The 21,030-nt window shown below is 41.7% G+C and overlaps 1 protein-coding gene across 1 annotated transcript in view; it reads left to right on the forward strand.

Moving 5' to 3' along the window:
* The window catches only part of PRKDC (protein kinase, DNA-activated, catalytic subunit), a 4,917,417-nt gene that overhangs the window by 4,084,830 nt on the left and 811,557 nt on the right, over nucleotides 1–21,030 (forward strand). The window contains exon 59 of the mRNA XM_044065724.1: nucleotides 5,248–5,386. Within this exon, the coding sequence (XP_043921659.1) occupies nucleotides 5,248–5,386 (139 nt within the window). The remainder of the gene's footprint in view (nucleotides 1–5,247; nucleotides 5,387–21,030) is intronic.

Below are 21,030 nucleotides of genomic sequence, written 5' to 3' on the forward strand. Positions count from 1 at the left end.
AAAGGAGGTTCTATAGCAACTTTTAAACAGCAACTTTGTACACTTTTACAAATGATCGTGTGTCAGTAAGTATGCGATTAAATGCTCCTCTAACACTGCTGATACTTTTGTTTAGGGCAGCTGTCTTAGAATCTGGTCATTAGACAGTATGCATGGCTAGGGATAGGATGTTGAAGGTCAGCTGTTAAAACTCACCCTAGGACAAAGGTGTACTTTTTGTTTCACCTTCACAAGAAGTATTCCAAAAAAAAAAACCTGACAACTTTCACTCCCCGTATGCAAATGCAGTGGAAACTTTTCTTCTGGGTAGTTGCAATGCATTATACATCAGTCTCACTCCATCTAGTGTAAACTAAAGATGGCATTTAGGAAGACAGGGACAGGTCCAGCGCAAGATGACCTTTGCAGATGCTAAGGCCTAGTGCTGCTAGGGGCCCAGCTTGGGTATATAATATTTAAAAAAAAAAAAAAAAAACTCTTCCACGTTATAAAACAATGCTGGCTGTTTTAAAAAACACTGCTGTCTTCACTAAACTGCTTTAAAGTGACATCTCTCTCATTGACAGGTAGAATGTCTTTTGCAGTGAAGGAACATTACTGTCTTTTGAATTGCTGTGTGTGTGTGTGTGTGTGTGTGTGTGTGTGTGTGTGTGTGTGTGTGTGTGTGTGTGTGTGTGTGTGTGTGTGTGTGCAGAATGCCTTTTGCAGCAAAAGAATGGAACGTTTCTGTACTGCAGGCTGTAGGGCTTGAAGTCATAGCCACACAGGTAGAATGTCTTTTTTGCAGTGACATCGGAATAGAGCATTAATGTCTTGTGAGGTGAGTTGAAACTGTAGCAAAGGTGGAACAGTAAAATGTCTTTTGCAGTTAAAGTATGTGTGTGCGTGCTCCTGTTTGACTACGGGGCTTGGCAGAGTCAAATGCTGTACCATAAGTACAGGTAGCAGTAAGCTTAATCCTCTACACCGACTGCCAGTCTGCTTATCTTACATTTTGCAGAGCATCTGTGCTTTTGCCTCATTATAGTAAACAGGAGCATCATCGTATTAGCCATAGTCTTTGGATGTGATCATAAATTTCCTTCTGCTGAATTTTGACATTGTGTTTGTTTGTTAGCCGTGAAATTGGACAGCATGAAGATTTTTTTTTTTTTTTTTTTTAAACTATAAATACATTTTTAAGTTGTTGTTTGCAGGCATACGGGTGTGAAACATACTATGTTCTGGCTACAAGAGTTTATCTAGTACTTGGTTATAATGCGTGAGGCTATGAGCTGTTAAAAAGATGATTCCCTGTAGTACAGGGTTTGATTCCCACATTTGTCTTTTTCATGATAATGACTGTGGTGCTTCACCAGATAGTACTTCTGAAAAGGGTACTTGTGTCCACTGGGCTGCCTGAGAAACTTATCAAATGTGTTACACATTACTTTTTGAATTCTTAAAACTTTCACACAACAGCTAATTAGTACATCTCTATATGCTGTGTAAGTATGAATCCCAGAACGTCTCTTGTAGTTTAATGGGTTGCCAGATGCATTTTCAATAAATGTTGTTTTTAAGGGAAGAAAGGTTTATTGTTTCACAAGCTGTCTGTTTTCTATGTGAGTGTGTTTTGTTTTGTTTAGAAAATGGCTGCCAGTGTTTTTTTTCTGTAAAATTTGTAATAAAGGTTTTAAATCAAATCCAAATTTCTGTGATGTTTTTGTAAATGTAAAAGGAGAAATTATGTACATTTCCCAGTTACCATAAATATTGTTAAAATTGTAAAAGATAGCCAAGTAATGGGATATTGGTATGGTTTTCAGGGACCTGATTAATTATCTTGCATAAGGCCTCATTTGTCCATGATCCGGCTACAGTATTGTCAGCCATTCATGTTGGTCAGACTTGTATTGAGTGATGTCAGAGGGAATAGTTATTCTTGATGACAGTGAAGACATAGGGAGTTCGGAAAAACAGAATGTTGTATGTAGTAATATTTCTGATTTTTGATGCTGCAGAATTTATGCTGTATTTAGTTGTTTTGCTTTATTCATTAATAGGCTTGGGTAATATAATACAGTAAATTCTCAGTTAACTGGCACCCATGGGGATTGGTAGATGCTGGATAACTGTAGTTTCCAGTTGCTTGAGAGTTGTTATTAAAAATAGGCCTGACTAATACTGTACCTTATACTATTTGTTTGGTTTGACTTGTTCTCAGGTTGGGAAGAGAGGGAATTTATTTCTAACTTCCTTTTTAAAACTCTAAAACTATAAGGTATGTTTCTGTGGTGGGAAAACAAAGTACAACACACAAAAATTGTACTGTATTTCTTCGATTTTTTTTTTTTTTTTTGCCTGTTGCTTAGGAGTGCTGGTTGCTTGAGTTCCAGTTAACTGAGAGTTCACTGTATAGTCTAAACATGTAGCATTTTATTAATATATTTTTGCAGTACCTTTCTTTACAGCCTTCAATAACTGTATAGGGGTTGACATTTGTCAGGTCATATAGTCTGCATTATTTGGAGTAATGATTAGACTCGTCTGATCTTCATCGTCCATTATGTAATCATTGTTGCGTATTACTGTATGATAGTCTTCTGTACAAGATCAGATTGTAAAGGATTTCTGCATTTATTTAAAACCTATTACTCTGGCAGTTAGTGCAGAGGACTAAAACTCTGACTTGTTAATGAGCTGCTTCCTGTGGTAAGGGTGCAGCGTTTAAATCTTTCCTCCTTCATTTACCTACTCCCTGACACTGATCAAGTCATTTAACCAGACAGTGCTTTGGAACAATAGGACATTTGAATGCACGAATGTATTTTTAAGTCAGGTTGTTTTTTTGCAAGCAAACAGGTGTGTGAAATGCACTGTTTTGGGCTACAACTGTCTATCTTGTACTTGGTTCAGATGATTAAGGCTATGAGCTGTTAATGAGCTGCTTCTGTAGTGCATTGTTTGATTTCTCCAGCCCTCATTTGCATACTGTGTATGTCTAACTCACTTCATCAGACAGTGCTCCTGGTCTACTCCTGAAAAGGGATGCTTGCAACCAGTGGGCTGTCCCAAGCTGTAGCAAATGAATTGCACATTTGCCTTTTGAATTCCTGCACCATATGCTTTTTGACTGTGAAATCCCATCATGTCTCTTGTATCCCTAGTACTTCACTATAGGGTTGCCAGATGCATTTTCAATAAATGTGAGTTTCAGCATAAAAAAAGTTTACTGTTGCTCATGCCAAGTCTGTTTTCAGTGTGGGAATGTTATGTTTGTTCAGCAAATGTCTGTCACTGTTTTTGGTGTAAAATATGAAAAGACATTTTTACATTAAATACAAATTTAATTTGTGATTGTAGTGAACTGACAGGTTTGAACATTTTTTTTCTTGTAGTTTGGGAGAGAGAACCAAGTAATGGAATATTGATATAGCTGCAGAGAGGCCCAGTCCATTACCCTGCCAAGGCCCCCATTTGTCCATGATCCACCTCTGCATGAATGGTCACTGGAGATGTTGAAGGGGCAGTGGTCCTGTAGCCAGTGAAGACGGTACTTAGCAGTACTGACTGCATTCCTTCTAACCGTTAACCCCCCCCCCCCCCCCAGCATTTAGGAAGAGGAATTACCCTGCTCAAAACTCATTTCATGGTAGCCATGGACTTCTAGGAGGGAGAGAGACTCAGGAGTACAGTGGAGAATTCAGAGCACTTCATGCATTTGTGGGAATGCCTTCCCCACACACACACACACACACACACAGCCCAGGTTTCCCTGGCAGAACCATTTTAAAAGACATACTAATTTGGGTCATCACACAGCAAAGGCAAGCCTTCTAATCTATCCTTTTGTTAGGTGCTAGAAAGGATGGTCTCTTGAGGAAAGTACTTGACTTGTCAAAGCTGAATGTCTTGCTTTTTTTAAAGAAATTGAAAATACTTGCCTTCAGTCCTTTCTAATCTTCTTCCAGAGGTACTTTTTACATTTCCAAGGAACACAGAAAATGTGTTTAGTTTTTGGGTGTGTTGGAGCAGTTTGTTTGCCTCCTTGCCTTTGAACTTTTCCATTTTCCCAAGATGTATATAAATTGCTTTGCTTGGGTTTTAACACCTTTATTAAATTATCACTTAAGACAGATGCAAACATACATTAATATAAAAGAAAACCATATTAACGTGTTTCCCGTTGCATACATTATGCATCATATGTGTTCTTTTTGATACTATCATCAGTCCAACATGACACAGATTGCTCAATTACTCCCTTCCCTTAAGCCTCTCTTCTTCTCTTGAACATTATTCTGCATGCTTTTCCTCACAAATTTCATTTATTCCTATGTGATTTGCTACTTACCTTTTCAAAAGATCCCACTTCCTGTTCTTGTATCTGTAACAATATTCAATTACAATTAGTTTAGATTTTGATTTCCATTTTCTAGTATTTTCGTTTTGTCGGCAGCTTATAGCATTAAACTTAATAAGGCCTTACTATATGTAGAACTCCCTGGTATTTTTGAGTTTCTCATTCAGCATGGTAAATCTCTCTGTCCATTCAAATTATCCTGTTTATTTCTGCTGTCTTGCTTAGACAGCCATGAAAAGTGATAAATAGCTTCTTTCTGGCACGACATCTTGAAGTACTGTTGATTTAATATTTTGTCTATACTTATTTTGTGTGAAAAGATTTTAATGTAATACTGGTGTTGGATAATATTGCTTATAATAGAATAAAATAATTTTTGTTACCGCACTCTTTGTGAAAGAACAGCATATATCTCATTTACTTCTTAAACTGTGAATGAAGCAAATAAAGGATAAAACGTATAGAGTAAAAAGAGATTTTTTGTTCTTTTAGTGTATTTAGCTTATGTGGTGATCCCTGATGGACATTGCAAAGGCACAAGTATGCGGGACTCATGTTATCTATTGGTTTTGCATCAGTCATTGGTTCCATTGATAAGGATAGAATGAATTTTTGGATGTCTGTTTATAGGTCTTTCAAATTACAACCGTATCACCATCATATCTGAAAAGTTCCTGCTCAGCAGCAGACACAGAGTTAAAATACTGGTGACAGTGCTTGTACTGTCCCACAAAGATTAAAAAGATATGCCGTACTTTGCAGACTTTATGAACATCCTGCATTCTGTAATCAGTTTTACTGGATTATTTTATCTGGAGCCTTTCTTGTGTAAGAAATGTTTAGAAATAACATGACACTGCTTTATCATCTACATTTTTGCTGAGAATTACATTTCTTTTCAGGCTTTACAAGTCCTTGGGAGACTATGATGTGCTGCGTGGAATATTCAGTGGCAAGGTTGGAACAAAATCCATCACCAATATGGCACTGCTGGTGGAGGCAAAGGGAGATTATGCTGAAGCTGCACGGCTGTACGATGAGGTAAAACTTTAATTACATATTGAAGGATCTTAACAAATCCTGAAAAATGGCAATTCTTGCTTGTTTGTACCTGTCTCAGGTATGATAGAATACATTCTAGTCCAGGTTTAGCTGAAAATAACCCTTCCTTAAAACTGTAGAAATTTTCCTTATCAAGTATGTATTTATTAAAGTAGCATGTGGGCTTGGCAGTAATGATGACAAGAACCTCAAAGTAGGGTGCTGATTTGAGTGAGTGCTGACATGCGTCAGTGTTGAAGGAGGTAAATGTGCACCTTACAGTTGTTTGGACAATGGCCAAATTCTCCATCAATTATAAATCATAGGGGCATACACGTCGTGCACTCTTCCATCCCCCACATAATGCCCTTGAGTAATAACTGTCCAAACAGCCCTTGTTGAGTCTACTTTTCTAGAGGAAGGTATGCATTCTTGGCAGTGTTCGTGGAGGAACCCACATAAAAGCAGAAGACATTCACCTTCAAGAACCATTTTCTGTCATTATGTTCTCTTAGAAAGTACTTTCCATTTCAAGATTCTTTGTTCTTCTTCTTCTTCATCACCAGAGTTCTGGTTGGATTTTCTCTACTGTTCTTGAACAAATTTCTCCCTCTCAAGAACATTTTTATTTGGACTAAAATTGCCTTGACAAAAGCTTTACGTTAGTACATTTCTGGTCAAGAGGATGACGCCACAGAAGGATAGACAGTTTATTCTTTGCACAGAGAAAGGAACATGCTTCCTGAAGATTGTCTATTCAGCCATCATTTTGGATAGAAACTGCTGTGTAATTAATAAAAGATTGGGAAATGTAGTCTTCAGTTTCCTCTCGGTAAAGGAGGTATAAAATTTTTAGACCATTAACTGTCATCACTGCAGTGCTATAGACACCACAAGAAGTTGGTCCACCATTCAGGGATTATAATAGTAAGGTAATTTTCCCTTGTTCATTAGCTTACACCTCATTGTTTTTCACATGACCAGAAGAGCTCTTCAAGACCTGGATGAATGTCTTTCTCCATGTGCAGGGGAATGGCCTCTGAGTCATGCAGACTTAATGAGGCATTACCCAGTTTACCTTTCATTTTTTCATCTGAAGTGAGCTATTTGCTGAGCTTTTGTTTAGTCCAAGCAAGGACTAATACCAATGACTACCATGGTGGACTCACTGACCAGTTCAAAGTTTTGTGTGTGGGGTGGGCATCATCCCGTTTTAATGAATATGTTGAAACCATGAAACCATCTGTGAAAATGCTTCTACTGGTCAAGCTGTTAAATATATATATATATATATATATATATATATATATATATATATATATGGATAAAAAGGGGACTGTTGTATATGGATGTAGAGCTTTAATACTAATAAGCTAGCTACATCAGTGTAAATGTCACTTGGTATGATCCCTTCCATACAGATTCTTTGAGTCTTAGCTGGCTTCTTGTACTGAGTTCTGGGAACTAACAAAGGGCTCCAGTTAGTTTCATTTGAAGACTGATTTCAATGCAGGTACCCCATAGTTCAGCAGTTCAAGAGGACATCTTTAGGTATTCACCTGAGCATACAGTTATCCTTCTCTTAAATGTAGAGGAGGAATCTGACCAGGAGCCGGAGATTTTTCAGGTGAATACTATACTTCAGACCAGATGCTTGTTTTCCCTTAGTAGCCATAGGGTTGGGAATGACGTCCTGTCCCAAAAATGATGATCTCTGAGAAACTGTTTTTGGAAGGTTTCCCTAGTCAGTGGAGTTTAAAATTCAGTGATGGAGAAATGTAAGATGGAGATGGCAAAGTATCTTGACTGCCTAGAAGCTCTCGTAAGGGTTAAGCAAGCAAAACACTTCTTACCAGCAGGGTTTCAAAACCTTATGAAGTTTCCAAAGAAACACATGAAAGAATTCCATAGAACTGCACTAAAAATGTAACTACTATTGTAAACTGTATAAAATGAGCCTAACACTTTGGCAGACTTTCCTTATAGGTTTCTAAGAGTCACAAAAACAACTACCCTGTTTAAATAAATTGTAAACCACTGCTCACTGGAACCTGGTGCAATATAAATACAGACCAGTTGGCATAATGGTAAGGTGTTCACCTCTAATGCACAAGGTTCAAGCCTGACCTCTGACCAATGCCTGTTTGGAGTTTGCACGTTCTCCCTGTGTCTCCATTGGATTTCTCCCACGTCCAAAAAACATGCTGAGTGTTTCCATCTTAGACTCACTAATGAATGGAGCTGTCGGCAGCAGCACAGACTCTACATGGTGCCCTATGGGGAAGAGTTGTACAGACCAACCGCTATGGGCATCTACTGTGGTGCTCCATATTCTCAAGATAGGAGAACATGGATTACAGACTGTGTGCCACGGCAGTGGTAGCCACTCAACAGTGTATAATATGGCTCTAGGTGATTTGGTCATGTTGACTAATGTCTCCAAAATGGGCATGGGTACTTACCAGTGATAAGTGGGTTGAGGACCTGGCCTACTCTGACCTACAGCAGGGACCCTTGTTAATGGTGGAAGGGTTATATGTGCCCCTATTGGACAATGTGTGCCCACCATAAAGCCCAGCAGCCCTGGGTCAATAAGCTACTGGCCTGCCGGTGTCTAATTGCCCAGCCTGAGTTACCTGGGATAGCTCTGTTGAGCAAAAGGTGGACGTACAACCAACCAACCTGCCAAACACAAACTGAGAATTGCTACACTTAATGTAGGTTCACTGACAGGATGCAGTTTGGAAGTGGATAACATGATGATACGGAGCAGGCTTGACATCCTATGTATCCAAGAGACGAGATAGAAAGGCAGTGCAACAAAGCCACTTGGCTTAGAATCCAGACTCAACTACTTAGGAGGGGCACAGGCTAGAAATGGTATAGGAATTGCAGTGAGAGAGGGGCTTCAGAAGGCCGTGAGGGTTATCAGAATTGATGACAGACTCCTGGCAATCAGACTTCAGTGTAATGATAGGGCAGTATTCATAATCACAGCCTATGCTCCACAGCAGGGTTGTGATAGTGAGAAAAAGTGCATGCAGACAGCAGTTGCAGGACCTACTAGATAAAGCAGGCCAACATGAATTTGTGTTGATAATGGGTGACTTGAATGCACATATTGGGACAGACAGAACAGGATATGAGGACTGCCTGAGTCCACATGGGTGGGGCAACAGGAATAAAGAAGCAGAAGCCATTCTAGACTTCTGTCTGGCAAATGGCTTGATAGTAGCGAACACATGGTTCAGAAAGAGAGAGAGAGTCACATGATCACATACAGGAGTAGCCAACATGCAATTCAGGTAGACTTCCTCCTAGTAAGGAAAAGGCACTAGGGTAGAATCCATGATTGCAAAGTCATCTTCAGTGAAACAGTTTGCCCACAGCATAAACCACTAGTTGCTACAATCAGCTGCAAGCAGTGGTCAGAGAAGGCTCTAAGGTCAACAGAGACCAGGCTGAAGACCTGGAAGTTGACTGGAGAGAAAGTACAACAGTTCAAGGAATTACCCTGGGCTCTAGCACCCGAAGAAGAGGATGAAATAGGTGGAGTTGAACAAGAATGGTAGCGCCTAAAAACAGTATGTGTTAGGGCTAGAGAAAAGATATGTGGCCAAGCCAGGTATGGAAATAAGGGACGCAAGGAAAGCTGGTGGTGGAATGCAGAAGTCCAGGAAGTCATCAAAAGAAATAAGTAGTGCAGGAAGAAGTGGGAGATGGAAAAGACTGACCAGGCTAGGCAGGACTACTGGTTGGCTAACAAAGAAGCTAAGAAAGAAGTTGCAGTAGCAAAGAATAGGACATTGGAGGCACTCTACCAACGCCTGGAAAGTGATTCAGTAAGTGGCACAAAGAAACTATATCAGGTTGCAAGGCAAAGACAGAAAGATAAAGAAGATAGTCAGGCACCCTTCATAAGGGATGACAGCAACAACTTGCTCACCAGTCCACAGGACATCAAAGCCAGATGGAAAGAGTATTTCCAGCAGCTTCTGAATGAAAAAAAACCCCACAGAAGCTGTCCTGCCCCAGAAACAGCCTACAATGAGAAAAGAGGAGGAGCTCACCATAGAAGAAGTAAGAATAGGCCTAAGGAAAATGAAGTCGGGGAAAGCAGCAGGCTCAGATGAGGTCCCAGCAGATATAAAGATGCTGGGTGAGATAGGGGAGGGTACTTATAGCAGTGTAGAGAGAAAGGCATATCCCAGGTGACTGGAGAATAAGCATACTCGTGCCAGTGTAAAAGAACAAAGGGGACATCCACAACTAAGGGGAGTACAGAGGCATCAAACTCCTATCACAGTACATGAAAGTTCTGGAGAGGGTGATTGATATGTAAGGTGGGAGATGAGCAGTTCAGATTCAGATCATTATGCAGCACAATTGTCCCAATGTTTGCAGTGAGACGGATACTTAAGAAGAAGCTAGAGATGAGTAGAGAGTCCAACTTGGCATTCCTAGAGTTGGAGAAAGCATATGACAAGGTCCTAAGAAAGCTTATCTGGGCAGTACTGCTGTGGTTTTAAGTCCCAGAAACATTGGTAGAATTAGTGCAGGCTATGTACAAGGAACCAGTGACTCAAGTATGAACAGTGTTTAGCCTCACAAGAGGGGTTCCCAGTGGGAGCGGTTGTACACCAGGGTTCAGCACTGAGCTCACTGCTGTTCATACTGGTGATGGCAAACAGATCGGAGGAGGCAGATCAACAAAGTTGCTGTATGCAGATGATGTGGCATTACAGGCAGACTCTGAGCTAGAACTTTAGCAAAGGATAGGAGAATGGAATGTAAACTGAAGGCACATGGGATGAAACTAAGCACAGACAGACAAGAAAGTGGTAATGGCAGCAAATTGGGGAAATCAGAAGAAGCTGAGAATAGAGATAGAAGGGAAGATAGTGGAACAGGTAAACAGCTTCAAGTATTTGGGAGGGGGTTAAGGAGAAGGGAAGTCTGAATGAAGAGGTCAAAGCTAGAATCAGAGAGGCTGCAACCAACTGGCATAGAGTGTCTGGTGTAGTCTATGAAAGATGAATGCCAAAGAAGCTGAAAAGTAATGTGTACAAGACAGTGGTGTGACCAGTACTACTGTATGGTACAGAAACCTGGGCAGTAAAGGCAGAACAGTTGAAGAAGCTAGAGGTGATGGTGCTTGAGAAGGGGTGGTAGGCACTGTGGGACAGATGAAGTTAGGACATAAGAGCAGAAGCCAAGGTACCTCCTATTGCAGAAAGGATCAGAGAATAGATTAACTGCACGTGCAGAAAAGCAGAAGAGAATGTGGTGAGGAAGTTTTGGGACAGACAGGAAGAAGTTAAGAAGAAGTGAGGACGTCCAGCAAAGAGGTGGATGGATTGTGTGAAAGATCTGCGACACTCTGGCATGAGTGTTGAAGAAGGCAGGAGTGTGGCACTGAATCGAGAGAGTTGGCAACAGTTAATAAAATACCCCAACCCCATTTATATAAAATGGGAAAAAGGAGGGCTGCTGCTGATAACATAGTTCCTTGAATGTACATACCTAAAAAACAGTCACAGTAAATATTTGCAATTGAATTCATTATTCAGTCCTTTTAGAAAGAAAACATTGAAACAATGAACTGAGCCTCAGTGTGTAGCAAAATTTGATGACTAAATGGAAATAAATGTACAATGGAATGTTATAAATCAGATTAAATTTTCAAGAGAAGATGTCATGAAGTGGTTTGTGCATAGCAGCATTGCTGTTAAGTTCATAACTCAGGAGGGTGACTCCTCTTTTAAAAACAAATAAAGAAAGCAAATGCCACTGGAATCTGTTTTTCACAAGTCAATAAGGAAAGCAAGTCCCACTGGAATCTGTTTTTCTCACGTCTGTAGAAATTCCGAAATAGACCTTTTTAAGTTTTCTAAGAAATCTCAGGGGATAGATGGACTGAGATTGTCTGTGGAGCTTGCAGAATTAGTTAGAATAAACCACTGTAGAGCCTGAACTCTCTCAAATATATAGGGGAAAACTCTTCCTTATTTGCAGAAACTTTCCACATTTACTAAAATATTTTCATGTGTCTTGATAACATTGCCCTGGAGAGTCATGCATAATTTTAATCTCAAGTTAGTCATCAGGTTGTACTTAGAAAACAATACAGTTTCTGCCATTGAGGAGACTGGATTATAGTTAGAGTACTATTACCACTTTATCCATATAAATCTTATAACCTTCCATTGTTGAAAAGAGATAGAGTTCATTGCAAGCTAAAGCAAGCTCTTCATCTGGGTTAGCAAGATAATGTTAGTAAGTCATCTGAATACAATGAAATATTGATCTGGTGGTCATTAGTGTTATATCTCTATTTAGTTAAATTAATTTTCTTGATCAGAGGTTTACTGTTTAATGTTAACAAATGTGGAGAGAAAAGAGGCAGTCTGTGCAGATGCTTCAGAAGAGCCCCTTGCTGTGAGAAAGCCTAAGGCCCACCATTATACGAGCTTTGTAGAATGCTCATTTAGTTTACTGATTTACTGTTTGTTTATTGGGTTAGTCCCAATAGCTCAATGACCCCTGCTCAGGGGGACACCTATAGTGCTGTTATTAAACCATTTTTTAGTAAACACATCTTTATTAACTTCCAGATAAACAATGTACATTAAAATAAATGTTCAACATGATTGTTTACATTGGTTGTTAGCACTTATAAAAGTTAAATCTGTTGTTTCTGTAACCATTTCAGCACTTTACAAATGATTTTTTTATATAATTTTAGTTCGGAGTTTGGTCTTATTTCTTTAGGCATTTTTATTTAGGGAGTTAAATACTGCTTCAACGGGCTTTTATCAAATACAGCAGTACCGCTTTTGAAGAACAGTCCAAAGCAGTTTAATGCAATGATATGTATAAACTTTGAGAATTCACTATTTGACTGATAAGTTCAAAATTTAATCTTTTATTTTGAACTGTCCCATTTTTTTGGGAATGTGTTTTCTGTAGACTTCTCAGTACCTATTCTGTCTGGGTCTTTTTACCTGTTATATTCACCATACTGTTTTTTAACTACCCAGCTTGTTAAACCAGATGTCCCACTCTTTTTTTTTGTGAATAGTAATGTGTCCTCATCTCTGTGAGTTGGGTATTCCAAGTCCAAGGTGACCAACGGTCCCAGTTTTTCCAGGACAGTCCCAGTTTGGAAGTCTCTGTCCTGGAATCCCAAACATTGTCTTTGGGACACAGAAATGTCCCAGTTCAGACTGCTCAGTCTGAATGGTAACTTGGCTTCTCAGGGTGGCCAGTCCCCCTGCTTTCCCATCCTAAGCAGCTCTAGGAACTTTGTGATTTTTTCGGGGATGCCATTGGATAATGGGGTAAGGTCGGATGCCTTCGCTCTGGCAGGAGCCATCCAGGCCCTGTCACCATCAGTTAGTCACTCTCTCAAGGACTTCCATCATGGGGGGGTTCTGCTTGACCCCACACACCCAGGCAGGAGCTCTCCAGGCCCTACACCTATCTGTCTGGTGCTCCTGTACTGACTTCTGTCAGGGCCAAACCCTACAGTCCTCCCCTTCGACCTGGCCAAGAAACCTTCCCCGGCCATGGCCCCCATGTTAGGGGACTCCGTCGCCTGCATGTCTCCTGCAGGCTGCCAAATTGTGCTGGAACGCTTGTGTCCTCGAACCCTCTCAGGGGAGCTTCCCTCCAATCCTGTCCACTCCTCCAGAACTCCCCTCGGTCGCTGAGGGGCAGATCCGCTCTCATGAAGGCTTCAGAGTCCCCCTGCTTTCCCATCCAGAGCAGCTCTGGGGACTTTGAGATTTTTCAAGGATGCTGTTGGTTATGGGGTGGAGTTGGATGCCTTCGCCCCAGCAGGAGCTTTCCAGGCCCCTTTGCCATCCACCCTGGTGCTTCCTCAAGGAATTCCATCATGGGGAACTCTGCCTGAAACCACTCACCCAGGCAGCAGCTCTCCAGGCCCCACCACTGTCCACCAGTTGCTCCCTTAGGAACTTCCATCGTGGGGGGGGGGGCTGTGCCTGACCCTGCTCACCCAGGCAGGAGCTCTCCAGGCCCTGCTGCTGTCTGCCTAGTGCTCCCTTAAGGACTACTGTTGTGGGGAGCTCTGCCTGACCCCCACCACACACAGACAGGAGCTGGCCCAGCCTTGCCACTATCTGCCTCTCTCCCTCTTCCAGACGTCTATCCCAGACAGGGTATGGTCCGTACCCACTCACCCAGGCAAGAGCTGTTCTGTACCAGTCAATTTCCACCTCTCTCTTTCCCTTCCAGACTTCCATCGGGACTGACCCCCATCTGGGGTTCCACTTCTACCCAGGAGAGAGAGATCTTTTCCAGGGTTACATATCTCCTAACTGCTGCCTAATCATACAGTGTCATGCATGCTCTTGGAGCCTCTCAGGGGATCTTCCCCGCCTCATGGAATGCTGCTGGACCGTGAAGCCTCACAGTCCCTCAGCCAGACTTCCGTGACACTGGTTCTCCACTTTGCCTTGCACCTAGGGCTTTCAAACTCACAGGGGAGATGGTCCTAGGTCCCCCCATCTGTGCACATTTTGCGCCACACCTTAGTCTCTCATCCCCACAGTGCCAGGCCCGACAAATGTGCGTTGCTTCAAGCCTCCTGGCATGTATGTGGTCTCTTGCCTCCTGGGTGGTGCTATTCACAGAGTGACATCCCCACAGTGCCTGGTGAAGGCTAACCTGCCTGCCCCGGTATGAGATGACATAGCTGCCCTATCTCCACTCCCATGGGGGCTGGGAGAATGGGGTTGCAGACCTGGCTTCCTGGGGCGGTCCTCAGGTGTTCCAATTTAGGTCCTGTAACAAAATGGTCACCTTGTCCAAGTCACAAATTTCTTTCAGAATGTATTTTGCCTCTTTAATTGTTGGGGGCTTAGTTGTTTCTGTCTACCTATAATAGCTTTTTCCCATCTAGCAGGGTTACTCAGTCAACATTATCTCCTTATGTCACCAACTCCCTTGTATTGGTAATTCCAGGAGAAAGGTGATTTTTGTTTCTTGTGATATCCCCCACATGCCTTATTTGGCCTTGATTTGTGTGCCATTTCCTGGAGACCACTTCTAAAATACCCTAATTTGGGACCGTTCTAAAAATGTCCCTTCAACTGCCTGATGCGTCATCTACACATCTCCAACAGTTACTAGTTGAAGCATCTTTGCTAATTTGCTTGATGTGTAAGAATACTCAAGTAGGCACTTTATCCAAATGTGAAATTTTCTTAATCTAGTTACAGTAATCATCATTAGCTGTACCTCCCCCACTTATTGTTTGGAATAGAGACATTGAATACTTTTCCCCATTTTGCCTCAAATTCTTGCTTCTACTTAATTTTTATTTGATTAATCAGCCTTAAAAATCAGATCCAAGGCCTTTAGTCAGTCAGTCTGGTTAGTGCATTTCCAAATCATGCACCAAATCTTCACTGTGCCCCACCCATCTGTTTATGGGTATCCATCAACCCCCTGTCAAACAAATATTCATGTTGCATGGAGACAGTTATACCCTTAAACTTTTCCCAGGTACCCAATGACTGTACAGTGTCTAGTTGTAACCAGTGTACTACCCCTTGATGCTTGTTATGCCTAGATGCTGTAGACTGTAACCAGTATACTTTCCCTTGATGTTGCTTTAACCAGATCACTAGCATTCAGTGGGGTATTGCCTCCAAACTTATTCTGGAACACCCCAGCAGCTTTCACTAGTAAAACTTGGCATTAATACCATTGTTCACCTCATTGGATGACATCCTTAATGTCTCCTCTAAACTTTTCACAACAGTTACTCACAGATACTTCATTCTTTGCTTCGCCCATATCCCTGGGAAAGACACTTATGGTGTCCAGGGGTGTGGAATTTATCTGTGCCTCCTGCGTATTTTATTTGTTTACGCTGTGTCCTGAGAGGGTTCCAAATTTTTCTAAAATTTCTGTCAATCTCGTATGTGTCTGGATCTGGCAAACATGGAGGTCTTTAGCATATAATGTAGTCTTTACTTACTCTACCCCTACTGTTAACCCTGTATTGGGAGTAATAAGGCTTAATATAATGCAAGGGAGGGTCAGTGGGCATTCCTGCTGTTTTCCCTCTTGTTATCCTAAAACAATGCTGTCATCTCAACATTGATTTTAATATAGGTGTTGGACTCCTCATACAAGGTCTTTAATAAGTCTATGAATCTCACAGGGAAACCAAATTCTTAAGTAAACCACCACAGTGGACCCTATTGAGCAATTTTCAGGATCCACACTGGAGAATTAATATTGGCATCTTCAGTTTGTCAGCTTCCTGTATTAGAATCATTTTTATTATATTATCAAATATCTGCCTGAACTTGAAGAGATCACATTGATAGTTATATAATAACTTTGATATTTGAGTAGCCATCTGATTTCCCAGAATGGACATAATTTATAATCCTGGTTTAGGACTGACAAGGCCCAGTATGAACCCATTTTTTTTCTTCTTTCCCTGGTTTCAGAAACATTGTAACTACTGCTCTCTTCCATGAGGAAGTAATATCCAAGGTGTGGAGGACCCTTTTAAATAGTTACTGCAGTTGGTTAGTCGTCTTTTCACCATCCAATTGATATAGGTTGCCTAGGATACCACCTAGGCCAGGTGACTTTTCTGGCTTTAATTTTCCCACACTTTGCACTATTTTTTCCTGGTTTATAGGCTTTATGAAGCTTTCTGCTTGCCATATGTCAGACTGGGAATTCTCTCTCCCTCAAGAAATTCTTCTAGTTTCCTTTCACTAACCTCAGACCCCCTCCTCTGTTAATTAGAGGTGAGTAAAAAAAATCCTTTGGAAACAATTAAGGATCATCTGCTGGCTGCCCATAGTCTGGGTCCCAGATCCGGAATATCCAGCTCCCTGTTTTTTCTTAGTCTGCATGATGCATTTTTCTGGCTCTGAGGGGAATTGCTTACCCATCTGCTTTTCAGGGTCAGAATTTCATGTCATCTTTCCCTCAGTAATATCCAGTAAATTTCCTGCTTAGTCTCTTACTGGTGTTGTAGCTCCCTTAACCAGTTTTGCCACTGTTCTGTGATGAATTGATCATTTCCCCTCTCATTCATTACTTGCCGTTAGAGTTCCACTACCTAACCTTACTTTCTCCTTTCATATCTGTAATAGGATCCCGTCTGGCCTGACATCCCCAGTCCCTGCTGTTAAATCGCCATTTCCTAAAACATGTTGATTGACACTACATTACTGGACATCTCCAATGCAATACTCAAGATCTATAATCTAATTCTAGTCATGTTGTTAGTGCGGCATGGTTGGACAATACATATCAAGATCCTGTCTGTAGGAAAATCTATGGTAATCCTTAAAGAAGTAACTGTAACTTTTCCCCCACTTCCAACTCATTAACACAGAGATCTTCCAGTCCCATCACTTCATAAACTGCTCAAAAATTTTGCCTATCCTAGGTATTTTTAGTTGCCTGGGAGCTCCTTCCACATTACCAGCTGAAGTGATAAGGTTAAAGTCATAGGATCATAGGAAGTTACTAGGCTATTGTCCCTGAGGCCCTTATAAGCCTATCCAAGAGTTTAGCCCATGTGTAGAAGGCAGCAGCCGATGTTCCTGACCAGCAGGGCCACAGTTGGAATCCTAGGGGTGTCTTTTCTGTTTCCCATCCAGTTGTCCAGGTTGCATTTAAAAAGGGATAATGAGGTACTCTGCTTGATGTGGAGAGGGAGCCTATTCCACAGATGGAGGAGTCTCTGGGACGCAAATCTGTCCTTCCAACAAGTTCTGTTGATGTCACAGACCAGGTTGAGGTCCTGCGTGTGGGTTACTCGAATGGAGCTTGACTTGCGGATATGCAGCAGTCCCATCAAGGTGGCATGTGAAATTGCTTTGTATGCCAGACAGAGGTGTATGCCAGACAGAGGTCACCTCTGAGGACTCTATGAAACTGAGTAGAGGGACAGGACTTTTAGCCTATCTGTGTATAGTAGATGTTTGAGGCCTTGGATTCTCCTAGTGAGGAGCCTCTCTGGTCTCTCCAGCTGCTGCATGTGCTTTGTGAGGTACTTGTTGAAAGGGGTGTTGTATGCAATAATGGACCTTATAAGGGAAGAATACAGGGATGTTATGACCTCCTTTTTCCTGGATTGAGATACCCTTACGTATGAGGTGGACCATGTAGAAAGCTTTCCATACAGTAGAAATAACATGGGGATCAAAAGTCAGGTTGCTGTCAATCTGGGTGCCCAAATCCCTCACAACTGATTTCATGCTTGTGACATTGTCGTTAATGTGATAATTTGTGGGGATGTCACTCTCCCCAAGGGGGATGATGCATTTTTTGGTATTCAGCTTGAGGCCATGTTTCTTAGACCAGTCATTTGTTTGGGTGAGACCCTCTTGGAGGATGTCCACATCACTAAAGGAACTGATGACAGCACCTAGTTTGCAGTCATCTGCAAACTTGGCTAGCCATAGCCCACTGGTTTTGGCCTGAACCTCAGAAAAATATGTCACAAATAAGAGGCCCCAAGACCGATCCCTGGGGTACGCCGCTTGTTACAGGTCTACTGCTTGATGTGACTTCCCCTATTTTGACTAGGTGGGTTCTATCAGTGAGCCAGTTTGCTATCCATCTGGTAACATATGGATTGATGCCTAATTGAGAGAGTTTATCTATTATGCCGAGTGGGGAATAGTGTTGAAGGCTTTGGCCAGGTCAAGGTAGGCAGTGTGCACCGTCTTCCCCTCGTCTGTGGCTTTGGTGACTGTCTCAAAGAAGTTGACCAAATTTAACAGACATGACCTTCCTTTGATGAAGCCAAACTGTGTAGGATCAAGTGTTTGGAAGTTGTCAGTGTCCTTGTTAATGAGGTCCATGATCTGTTCCATGGCCTTGCAGATCAGGCTAGTTAGGCTGATGGGTCTATAATTCCCCGAATCGGTGGACTCTCCACCTTTGTGCAGAGGGATGACAGTGGCTGCCCTCCACGCAGCTGGGGTGAAGCCAGTACTCGGGCTTTGGTTGAATAGGGTGCCTAATGGTGCTGCAAGTTCCTGCCTGAGTTCATGTAGGATGCAGCCTGGGATGTTATCAGGTCTCATGGAGGCTGTATTTTTTTGCCTTTGAGAGAGCAGTGATGACCTGTTCCCTAGATAGAAGGGGAAGGGGGCAGGTACTGGGGATGTCCTGATTTACTGATTGGGGGGGGGGGGGCAGAGGGGTGAAGTTTTCACTGAATCTGTCAGCCAGCAAGTTGGCTATATCAAAGGCATTTGTGTATGTGGTATCCTTGACCACCAGTTCTGAGCAGATGTGGATGCTTCCTTTGAGATTGCTGACATATGTGAAGAAGGCCTTATGATTATCTCTAATAGATGTGGCCATTTAGACGTGAAGTTTGCATTGGAAGATTTCACTAGTGGTCTTATTTGCTTGTTCAAGCTAAGGAGAGATTGCTTCCAGTTGGGCACCTGCTTCTTCTTGGTCCTGGACAGCAATTGTTTTCCTTTTGTTATAGAGTTTATTTATTGCAGATGTCCACCAGATATGTTCGCTCTTGCAGAGGATGATTTTGTCCTGTCCGGGTATTCCTGATTCCATGCATCTATATAAATGCTTGTGTAGTACTTTAGTGTAGTTTTGGACATTGGTGCTAGCTCCTACAGAGGGGGAGGGGGCTGGCTGTGAAGGTGTTTATACCATCCCTCTGGAGGTTGTAGTCAGCTTTGGAGAAGTTTTTTTGTTTGACCCTCATTAGAGGGAGGTCGGGAGAGATGGTGACTTCGAATGTGACCTCTTTATGGTCAGATCTTACCAGGGAGGATGATACTGTAGGCATGCTGCAGTGGAAACTCATGTTGGTTAATACCAAGTCCAAGATATTAGCACCTCTTGTGGGGGCATCGACTAGCTGTTCCAAGGTGTTTGCATTGATCAAATCAGGGAATCTTTGAGCATGTGTGTTCTGGCATGAGTAGTTCTTCCATTCTTTGTTTTTGTAGTTAAAGTTGCCTAGGATCAGGGAACGTCTCCATCCTACACTATTATGTCATCCAGTTTCTCCATTATTTTGAGGCACTTTTGTCGCATATTATCCAGGAATGTCTCTGGGGATCTGTAGAAGCTGACAATGGAGAAAATTTTACCCTCAATTGCATGTTTTCCTATTGCATACCATCCTCCCAGATCTTCCTTGCAATCCAGTCTCTGGAATTTTACTCTTATTTACTTAGTAGGGCTACCCCTCTTCTCCTAGCCTGTACATATGATGCAGTGATCACTGCCTCATACCGAGACTGAGCAATTTCTTGTGCATTTCGTATGTTTATTTTAATGGTGGATGGAACTTGTTTATATAACTCATCTTACTTTTATAACAGGGTTTCCCAATCCATTGATATTCCAGGACAGAACTTTCAGTGGTGATCCCCTTTGTTCTCTTACTGACCCTTACTGTTCTACTGCATTATCCTTTCTGTTTTCATTTCCTCCAGTCCTTTCCTTCCGTATTAGTCTTCTCACCACTTTTGCCCAAATCTCTACCCAAGTGTTTCTTATTTAGATTATATGGTGGCAGTCATTGTTATGAATTATCTTGTTAACATAATGTGTGTCAAGATAAAATGTTTTCAGTAAATTCATATTCTAACCATATACAAGGTTCAAGTAATTGTGGTATATATCTGATTATACAATGACCCCCCCATTAATATTCCAAAACCTGCATGATGATTGGTCAGCGTGCCCATTCTAAATCCAACTTATACTAATGGAAAAGGTCTGGTCGCCCGGACTTTTCCATTAGTATAAGTCTTGATTTTTTGTGTTTTTGGTAGCAACGGAGAAGAGCTCCGTTGCTGTAATATCCTAAAAAAAAGCAATGAAGATTTTCCTTTCTCCGTTGCTTTTTTTAAAGCTATCTCACTTTGTTAAACTCTTTTAACATAGCGAGACACCTTTTAAAAAACAACGGAGATCTTCCTTTCTCTGTTGTTTCCACACACAGCTCTGATGTACTGTGTAAGCATATGCATGCGCAGTACATCAGAACTACCACAGAATACCGGACAGCTGCGGAAGGGCAGCATGGAGGCATTATACAATGCCATTGTTTAAGAAAAGTAAGTATTTTTTTTCTTAAATAATGTCATTGTATAATAGCAATAACCCACTTCTGGGTGTGGGCAATGCCGGATTTACCCCACGATTGTCTTTGTCCACTCGGTCTTGGTCCTTGTGACCAAACCACACCAACTGTGGGTAAATCCAGTATTACCCACACCCATGCATGGGTTATTGCTTCATTATTTCACACTTATCCCTTCCAAGGTAACCTAAGAACTGACCCTTAGCTCTTGTTGGGGGGGGGGGGGTACTTTGCATAACAGTAAACACATAGTCCATTGCCTTAAGGTTGTTTTGTCAACATTAATCATGCCTTAAGCTATGTGCTTTCTCAATGTAAATGTCTGCTTTCAGGTATTGTCATTACTTCCCTTTGCTTTTGTCCAGTTTTTCCTTTCTGCTGCATCCTTTGCTTAAACATTGGAAATGGCATGATTTTTGCTCTGTGTCATGGGACCCCACCAATCCTGAGTTTTGTGTACTGCCACTTGAAGATTCTGCTTCACTTATGTCCCCCCAAGGCT

The sequence above is a fragment of the Protopterus annectens genome, chromosome 3.part0 (assembly GCF_019279795.1).
Source record: "Protopterus annectens isolate FY-2018-M chromosome 3.part0, PAN1.0, whole genome shotgun sequence".
Taxonomy (NCBI): Eukaryota; Metazoa; Chordata; order Ceratodontiformes; family Protopteridae; genus Protopterus; species Protopterus annectens.